General features: G+C 43.7%; 3 protein-coding genes across 5 annotated transcripts in view; 2 read left to right on the plus strand and 1 right to left on the minus strand.

Annotated features, from left to right (window-relative positions):
• The window catches only part of LOC113214870 (transcriptional activator Myb), a 22,254-nt gene extending 19,138 nt beyond the window's left edge, over positions 1-3,116 (minus strand). For 2 of the 3 annotated variants that reach the window (XM_026434386.2, XM_026434369.2), the window contains exon 1: positions 291-540. In XM_026434386.2, the coding sequence (XP_026290171.1) occupies positions 291-397 (107 nt within the window). In that variant the 5' untranslated portion in view covers positions 398-540. Of the gene's footprint in view, positions 1-290; positions 541-2,963 lie in introns of those variants that run through there. The other variant, XM_026434377.2, reaches the window with a different exon arrangement.
• An 11-nt stretch (positions 3,117-3,127) lies between these two features.
• Positions 3,128-6,516, plus strand: LOC127751213 (uncharacterized). Its single transcript, XM_052274361.1, has 3 exons — positions 3,128-3,516; positions 3,602-3,924; positions 4,009-6,516. The coding sequence occupies exons 1-3, from the start codon at positions 3,396-3,398 to the stop codon at positions 6,514-6,516; spliced, it is 2,952 nt and encodes a 983-aa protein (XP_052130321.1). The 5' UTR covers positions 3,128-3,395.
• Positions 6,517-7,133: 617 nt separating this feature from the next.
• Positions 7,134-9,750, plus strand: LOC113214185 (microspherule protein 1; the record flags this gene model as incomplete). Its single annotated transcript, XM_026433477.2, has 9 exons — positions 7,134-7,439; positions 7,741-7,875; positions 7,958-8,106; positions 8,193-8,425; positions 8,518-8,736; positions 8,822-8,960; positions 9,049-9,172; positions 9,255-9,411; positions 9,487-9,750. Coding segments are annotated over exons 2-9 (1,416 nt in total), but the record flags the coding sequence as incomplete, so codon positions are not given.
• Position 9,751: the final 1 nt, after the last annotated feature.

The raw sequence follows: 9,751 nt of genomic DNA on the forward strand, positions 1-9,751 counted from the left end.
GCTCCGGAGGGACCCCCGCAGGCGGCCGCCCCGCCCCGCACAGCTGACACGGTAAAGCCAATCACCTGATGGGGCCCCGGTCACGTCGCCAGCCAGGCCTCCGGGTCCGGGGACTCCGGAGGCGTGCTCCGGGCGGGCACCCCCGCTCCGACGGGCTCCGGTCCGGGGGGCTTAGACACCTAAGCACCGGGGCTGAGCTCCATGCCGACATTCCAGGGCGCGGCATAAGGACTCGTCACGTCCCCTCGGCATGTGCTACCGACACTAGAGTTTCACCACGCGGCACTTACGCCTCATTGCCGAAGTCCTCGATCTTGACCAGGTTGTTATTGTAGCCGTGGTGGTGGGTGGGTACCGCCCTGGGGGGGTAGTAGTACCCGTCCATAATGCTATCCATGGTGTGTCCTCGGTGCGCTGCACTACACTCGCATATCCCTCGGCTGAGTGGGTCGCGCGCGAAACTCGTCGGCTGCCGTGGCTGCGGATCGCACGGACTTGCCTCGACCCGAACCCCACGACGATTCCCTCCAGACTGATGATATGAGGGAGGAAGAGGGAGAGAGGGAGAGGGAGTGGGGGTGAGGGAGGACCACGAGAGCGCGCCCGGGCCAGCGCGGCGGCAGCGGCAGCAGCGCCCCCCTCCCCCTTCTTCTCACTCGCACGGCAACAGCAGGCAGCCGGCGCAGTGGCGGCGCGCGCTCTCTCTCTCGCTCGCTCCCGTGGGCTGTAGGGGGATGACTCGCTCCTTCTCTCTCACATTCAGTCTCCCTCCGGAGTGGGGGAAGGGTCGGTCCCTAAAATACGAGCACCACGTCAGTCCCTGTCTTACGTCATCTGGTCCTGGTTGGTGTCCTGGCCTGGCCGAGGCCCCGGCGGGGCGGGACATTCCGCGCAGGGCAGCGCTGGGACCTAACGGGCCTATCCAGGACAGTCCAGGACAGTCCAGTCCCACGGGAACAGCGGGGCCTGCAGGGGCGCGGCGGCGGCCGGCTGCGGCGGGCTTGCCCGTGGGGCTCTTTGTCTGCGCCAGCGCGCGACGCGCGCGTTTGGCGCCAAAAGGACTCCCGGCTGGCATCCAGGTTCCCGTCGAAGCGGGGCATCTGGTTGATGTCTTATCCGAGCCAGGACGTTTAACGTCGAGTTTCCGCCTCGGACGCACGGACACAAGTATTTTATACAGACTATGTATACGCCCTTTAAAGGTTTGGTGTCAACCAGATTCAAGAGTAAACTCTTAATCACCGTGATTTAAATATAATTCTTTGAGACGTTCGAAACGGGCGGACCACTCGCGACGCATAACGGATGAGCCCTTACGATTTGACCGCAGACAATAACCCCCAAGCCTAGGCACGAAAGGAAGAGTGGACGGCGATGGTCGCGATGTGACTCATGTGGACACGAGGTCCTTCTGGGAAGAGCAGAGCTAAGAAGAGCGCACAGCCTCACTGGACCCTAGTCTGGAGACCCAGCGCACACTCGTACAAGAGTGTCACCTGGTAGGAGTTCCCCGGCCTACCCTCCCTGCCCGGGCCCGCGACATCAAGTACAAGGTCCAAGTGCGTCCCGTGTACTTCTAAAGTACTACTTTGGTGTCCAGGCGGCGAGGACACGGGAGTCGAGCTCAACGCCACATCTCGTAGTGCGTGGCCCACAAGGCGGAGGACACCGTCAAGGCCCCGACTGCGGACGCGGACCCCGTCGGAGCGCCTCCCTTCCCCGCTTACGCGCGCGCCCTGCCCGGGGCGGGCTCTCACGGCCTGTCTGGCTGCCAGCTCCGTCTGCGCGGCACAGCCCGGGTCCCGGTCCCCTGCCGGCGACCCCTAGCGCTCCTTGCTCCCTAGCCAGCCCGTCGTAGGGGATGCAGGCCACCAGGTGTCCGCCCCGCCCCGCCCCGCCCCTCTCCTCGGCACATGCCCCGCCCCGTTTTATACAATTCCCGAATTTCCCTCGATAGATTTAAAAGGACAGAGTCAAGTCACCAAGGCGACGACCGCGGGATGTGGTGGGGGCATCCACACACACGCACACAGTTAAAAAGAAGCAAAGAGATAAAAAATAAAAATAAAAACCCTCATTAAGTCTATCTTGGACAAACTGAGCTCTAGCCAAGCCTGGTAGCCCAGAGTCTATCTGTCTTGACCATATGCACATCAAAAAACTTCAGAATTAGCCTAAAAGAACAAAGCATTCCAGAAATTGAAAATAGAAGACTGAAACTGGTGGAAACAGCCATTAACGGTCCGCACCTTACCTTTAATAATGAGAGTAATTTAATTGACTGTTATAAATTATTGTAAATGATGATATGGCTGACTATTTGAAAATTTCAGAAAGCACGTTACTTAAAAATTTATGATCCTATCCAACGTCATAGGCATGTAATAGCATTATGATAAGCAATACTGGGACTGGAGACCACTCATTAATATATCTGGTCAAAAAGATGACTCATAATGTAATAGAAATAAAAAAATTCTTGACAATGGTCAAATGTCACGTAATTGACAGAATATACTGATCTTCCTCCAAGAAAAGAATGAGAGTGGTACAATTGATCTACTACAAAACACACATAGTTAGAAAAATTTTGATACAAATAGTGGAAAGTGACAGACAAATACAGGTCCTTGTTGAGGGTCCGGGAGGCTGAGGACCAGGGATCACAACAACCACAAGGACAGGTTAGAGTTCATTGGATACACAAATTAAATCACAACTAGGCTGGCGTAAGGTTAGCTAGACTAGGTTATCAAGAAATGCGAAAAGCAGAAACAAAAGTCATTCATAGTACTTGAAACAACTGCAATGCTGGAGGACAAAGGAACACCCCAGCAGTTTGACAGTTCTCACAACAGAGCAAGACCACTATCGTCTGAGCTGTCTGTTAAATCCATTACACAGACTGCAAATAATATCTTAACATTGTAAATACAAAATTTAAGGAACGTGCGGTTACTCACAACATCTTCGAGGCTTCAAGGGAGACGTAGGTACCAGGTATATTTTCTAACACATTTTCTGTCAACTTCTAAATGAAAATACACAATATGGCCGTCTGTTTTGGCGCCTAAGCCGGTTTGCGCCTTCTACAAAGCATCGCCGAAAGTTGTTCTGCTGTCGAGTCTGACATCGGACAGGGTTGGCGGATCCCTTGCTTGGCGGTGGTGGGGGCAGGAGATGGAGGGTCCCGCCGACTATGTGCAGATCGCGGCCGTGGCCGCTCCCGCCGATGGCGCACTCTATACGTCACAGAGCAAAGCTCTTGCTACACCTGTTCGTGCCGGGCGGCCGCGGCGATACACCTGTTACCTGAGCGCTACCGTACGCCCACCTGAGCCAGGTAATCGCGGCACACCTTGACAGCGCTATACTCTCCGCGCGATTTTATTGAAATGGAAGAGGGAATGAATATGTCAGGTGAATTTTATAATGATGAGGTCAGGCTTGGGGAAAAGTCCCGCGCTTCACCTTCATCCCCATTGTTTGATGACGATTTTCAACCAAAGAGAACTGGTAAGAAAATAAATTACTTTGTGTTATTCAAAGTTTTACATCACAGCATATTTCCAAGAATAAAATCGTGTTTTTTAAATATCAGGTACCCTAACTGTGCGCCGAAAGATATATCCTGATAATAGCAACAATGGCATCTGCTGCCCTTTTTGTACAAAGAATTTGAAAACAAAGAAACTGTTGGTGAAGCACAAAGCAACTTGTTCTAACAACCCATCAAAGTTACCAAAATTTCCCTGTGAAAAATGCAACATGCAATTCACAAGGAAAGACAGTCTCAAGAAGCATGTTTCTCTAAATAGATGTTCAGCTACTTTAAACAAAAAGACAAAGCCTCGGCACTTGTGCTTATTTAATGAATGCAGTTTCAAAAGTTGGCATAAAACTGACTTAATTCAACATCTTAAGGTGAGTAATGATAGATCATAGGATTAGTAAAAACAAAAGTGTATTTAAAATTTGAGTAATTTAATTTAGATACCTGTTTTTCAGGATTCACACTCTGGCGAAGCTAAAATACTACCCCAACAAAATTTTAAATTTGATAACTGGGCACATTTCATAAACTGGAAGGATGAAGAAGAGAAACAACAGTACAGCTACTTTTCAGAGCAGTATGGAAAAAAAGATGGCCATTCTTATTTTTACTGCCAGCAGGATGGTCCAAGACGTGCCAAAATAAATTCAAAAAGTTCCAGTGATCTTGTGGAAGGAGAGAATTCTGAAGATGAAGATTCATCACAAGATGACGGACCAGCATTCAAACGGAGGAAGAGGAGCTGCAACAAAAAAGGCAGAATGAAGACAGGATTCAACTGCATAGCTATGATGAAAGTTTTAGAAACCAAGACAGGTGTGGAGGTGCAGTATTTTCCCACACATAACCATGTCCAGTATGAGGCTGATCTGAAGCATCAGCCCCTCACTGAGGCAACAAATTCGTACATAAACAAGCACTTGGCATATGGTGCTTCACCCAGAAAGATTGTTAAAACTTTGAGAGGGGACAAGTTTTCAAGGGAAAACAGAAAAAGACAAGACATGAAACTGACAAGAAATGACTTCATCACTATAAAAGCACTACGAGAACGTAAGAGAAAAATGGCTGCAGAAAAAAGTTTACATTCAAATGATTCTGATGCTGTACGAATGAGAGTTGAGACATTAAGAGAAGAGAATTATAATCCAGTATTAATATACAAACCTAAAGGTTATGAGCTGAAGTATGGACCGGAGTCAGCCAAAAATCTTCCTAAAGATGTGTTCATGCTGGGTCTGCAAACAGAAGAACAAGCAGAAATGATGAGAATGGCAAGTAGCACTATACTGATTGTTGACGCCACCCATGACATGGACCAGTATGGTCACCAGCTTTTAAATGTTGTAGGAGTTGATGAGCTGAACAGAGGATATCCTCTTGCACATTTAATTAGTAGTAGTATGAAAGAGGATTATTTGCAGTACTTTTTTGAGGCATTGAAACTAAGGTTGCCTGATTTAGAGATTAATTGTGTCATTACTGACGATGACCCTGCATTGATCAACTCCATGAATATGGGCTTTCAAGAACTAATTAGACATATTTTGTGTGATTGGCACTTCAAGAGGACCATTCAGGGCCAATTACATACAAAAGTTAAAAACACAGAGCTTGAAGATCAGATGTTTAAGGAGCTCTGTGTAGTAATAGATCTGACCCAAGAATCAGAGTTTAACCTTGCGTTAGATACTTTTACAAAAAAATATGGAAATTTTAAAATGACTAAATTATTTATATCTTATTTCAAAGCAACTTGTGTTCCAAAGAAAATGAAATGGGCCAAGTGTTACAGAAGGTTTCCACATGGAAACGTTGAGACTACTATGTATGTGGAATCTTTTCATAATATTTTAAAAACAATATACTTAAAGAGAAAACCTAACAAGAGGATTGAAACACTTGTGAATCTACTTTTGGAGGTTGAAGAGGATTACTACACCAGAAGGCAGACAACCATAAATACTGTTGCACCAAGAGAACAGTATTTTCAATATATTTCTGAACGGCATCTGAGAGGTGTAAATATTCCATGTGATGCCGTCCAGGAATATGATGAAAATGGTTCAAAGTATTGGATCATTAAATCTCAGTCCATACCAGATATGGAGTATAAAGTTTTTAAAAAATCAGACACATGCACACAACCTGGTATGTGTTTTTTTCAGTGTCATGCAACAGACTGCTATGACAATCTTTGTGCTCATATGTACATGTGCACATGCCCTGATGAAATTCTTCTGTGTAAGCACATTCACAAGGTGCATTCGAAATTTTCTGAAAACACACAACCTGATACTTCAAAACAAACGGAATCTGCAGTTGTTGAATTTCACTACATAGAAGAGAATAATGGTAATTCCAATAACGAAAATAATGAAAACACTAGGCAAGACAAAGAAGAGGAAGATCTTTTGAAGTCTTTAGAGGAACTTTCAAATCATATTAAGAATGATTCAGTTAAAAAAACTTTATATCCTTACTTGAGAGGTAATATTAAAGCAATGTTAGCTGAGTGCCGTTCAGTTGTGGATCAGGATGTGAGCGACAAAAGTATGCCAGGAATGACAGCAACTGTAAAACACACATCCCGAGAAAAATTGAAACGACAATTAAAACCCTTTACAAAGAAGAAACTATCAAAAAAACAACTAAGTTATGAAAAAAGCAAAACTCCAAAGTTTCAAGAGAAGGCTGATATCAAGAGGAATTTGTTAGCTTCAACCTCTTCAAGTATTGATAATAATAGCTGTGCTAGTCCTTGTGTTCCCTTTAATGAAAGTTCCCTTAATAATGATCATGAAATCGAACTGGACCCTGACACACCATTTAGTGAAGTAGTTCGCACAACAACTTTCAATCAACCAGCAACAAAACCTTCAGTACAATTTGTTTCTCGACCCATTTTCACTCATGGAAAGCCGTCAACAAAATTAAGAGATAAGCATAACATACTACTATAATAATCTTGTACATTGTTTTATGTTCACTCTATTATTTATATTTATTGTATCTGTTGATTCAGTTTGTATATATGAATTTTTTAAAAATATGATGCGACTCTTTTAACTAGAGACATGATATGTATACGTATCTGTTAATTCATATTGTGTTCATGAATTTTCAAAGATATGATGTGACTCTTTAACTAGAGATGTGATCTGATTATATATCTGTTGATTCAGTTTGTCTATATGAATTTTTAAAGATATAATGTTGACTCTTGAACTAATGATGTGAGCTGTTTATGTATCTGTTGATTCAGTTTGTATATATGAATTTTTAAAGACATGATGTTACTCTTTAGAGCCCTCACATTTTAGAACAAGGACTAAACAAGCTTCGGTACCCACAACCACCATTTGCGTTTTTTCTTGAGACCAAAGCCCCGTCCCCTTTGCACGCTTCTATGACAGTTTTATGGCACCAAGGTAGTAGTTAAATGAAATAACAATTACAGCTAATCTACCACAAGATTAGTTCATCTTTCGTACTTACCAGATAAACTCACCACCAAATATCTTCCTCTAATCTGGAACACTGAATTCTTATCGAAGAATTTCCTACAAACAACAGCATCTTTTGAGTGTCAAAGCCAAAGCGTCTGCCTTGTCTGGCTTGTCTGGCTGCGTGGTCCTGTTTCGTCGTGTCAATAGTCGGCACGGCGACGGCGAGCGGCGAGCGGCGGTACCCCATCTCCCCCCACTACCGCCAAGCAAGGGATCCGCCAACCCTGTCCGATGTCAGGCTCTCTGCTGTCGACCTTCAATTGTTATGTTTTTGTTTTTGTGAGCAATGAAATAAATTTAATGTCAAAAAACATGTTTTGACTATTTTGTCGTCCGTTCTCAAAAAAAGTTAAGCTTTTTTAAAGTTTTAACACATGGTGTGTATATCTTTTTATTCTTTAATAAGGTTTTCGGTCATTATTTACTCCTAAAGTAAGCCACGATGTATTTGTTGAGGTTATGTTTCATGTGACGCCACTTTGCTAATGTTCGAGTCGTATTTATCCCATGTCACGTCGTACAACCCATCCAAACATTTATTTGAAACTAACTGCATCTCGACTCTCTTTCCGTTTGGCACTATATTTAAAAAATCAGTCATACGTAATTATGTCAAAGCTTGTGTCTTGTATTTGACTGCCACTTTGTTTCAACGTCTGCAATTCATATAATTTTCAGATCAATGGAGCACAATCAAGCATCAAGTTCAGGAGCTTATGCGAATGATTCATTAGGAGGTGGATTACTGAACAATGGAAGCCCAAATTTTCAAGCAATGCAGGGTCATTCAGGAGAGTCCTTGAAGCGGAGGAGGTATGTTTATTAGTGTAGTAAAAATGTATTTATGTGCTTAATCTTCTCTAAGGTAATCTACATCTCATTTCATTTTGAGCAGCAGTTCTCGGTCCATCAAACGAAGAAAATTTGATGATGAACTGGTGGAATCAAGTCTTGGTGCCTATGGTAGCCCAGTTGCATCTAAAGTGGTCAGGACTCGAACTCAGTCTGTTACCCTTCCTCCTCAGCCAACTGAACGGAGCTATGGTAATTGATCTAGAATTTTCTGGATGTTACAATAAATGTATGGATGTTTCAAAACTTTTTATTGTCTATGGTATATCAATTTACAGAGCATTCAACACCAAGCACTAGTGCAAGCACCAGCGTTGCACCACCTATACCTGCACCAGTCCCTGCTCCTCTACCCCCAGAAAATAGACAAAAGCGAACGTCCTCTAAGGGCAGTGCCATGCCTGGGGGACGACGCAACAGGAAGCAGAAACATGCGCATAGTGTGTCGGCAAAGGACTTAGGGCGATGGAAGCCTACAGATGATCTTGCTCTTATTATTGGTGTTCAGCAGGTATTCTTGGCCTTTGAAATTTCACTTAAAGGTATTTGCTTTTCTCAGTGAAAAAGCAAGGTTGTTAATATCTGCTTGTTTAACAATTTCAGACAAATGATATTCGTATGGTACACCGAGGAGTAAAATTTTCCTGTAGATTTACAGTCCAGGAGCTGCAGCAGCGGTGGTATGCGTTGCTGTATGATCCAATTGTCTCTCGTGTTGCTGTTTCTGCCATGAGGAATCTTCACCCTGAAGTCACACAGGCAGTGCAGGCAAAAGCTTTGTTTAGTAAGGCAGAAGAAGAGCTCCTCGGAACCATCAAATCTGTAAGTCCTCATTCCATCATTTGACGTACCTTATCAATTTATGTTTCAATAAATTTATACAGTTTCAATTTTGCCTTTTCCACAGACATCTTCACCTACTGTCACCACAATGGTAGAACTCCTTGAAAAAAATCCACAAGTTTTTTTTCCTGCTAGAACAGCAAAATCTCTGCTGACCCATTGGACTTTGATGAAACAATATCATCTTTTACCTGATCAAACTGGTCAGTTAACATAACTTGGATGAATTTTTATTTATTTGTCTGTTGTCATTGATAATGGCTTGGTTTAAATATTATTTTCATTTTGCAGTTCAAAGTTTGCCCCAAGCTGAGCATGTTCTGAACTTTTCTGATGCAGAAGAATTGATCAATGATGCAGAATTAGCTGACCTACGAGATGAAGCTTTAGAACAAGAACTTGCTATAGCAGATCGGTATGGTTTGAGTCTCTGTTTGAGTATAATGCAAATGTTGTGTTTTCTCAACATGATTTCTTACATTTTATTATTTGTATAGCCGGGCCAAGAAAGAAATACGGACTTTGGAGAATGAACTCGGCCGCTGGCAAGTTCTTGTGGATTCTGTCACTGGAATTAATCCTCCTGAATTTGATAATCAGACTCTTGCAGTTCTCAGAGGTCGGCTGGTTCGCTATTTAATGCGTTCTAGAGAGGTAAATTGTAGTTCAATAATTTTGCTGTTTCCCTTAAGATTTTGACCTGTACTATTCAATGATTTTCCTCCGCAGATAACTCTGGGCCGCTCCACTAGGGATCACAGTGTAGATGTGGATTTATCTTTGGAGGGTCCAGCTTGGAAAGTTTCACGGAGGCAAGGAACTATAAGGTTGAGAAACAATGGAGACTTTTTCATTTCCAGTGAGGGTAAACGACCTATACATGTTGATGGGAGACCGATTCTTCAAGGAAACAAGTATAGGCTCAATAATAATTCTGTTGTTGAGGTAAGGTCTGCCATATGTATTTCTTTCTGCACCACTTCATTTTCAGATC

This window comes from Frankliniella occidentalis, unplaced genomic scaffold (assembly GCF_000697945.3).
Source record: "Frankliniella occidentalis isolate FOCC.00 unplaced genomic scaffold, Focc_3.1 Scaffold381, whole genome shotgun sequence".
Taxonomy (NCBI): domain Eukaryota; kingdom Metazoa; phylum Arthropoda; class Insecta; order Thysanoptera; family Thripidae; genus Frankliniella; species Frankliniella occidentalis.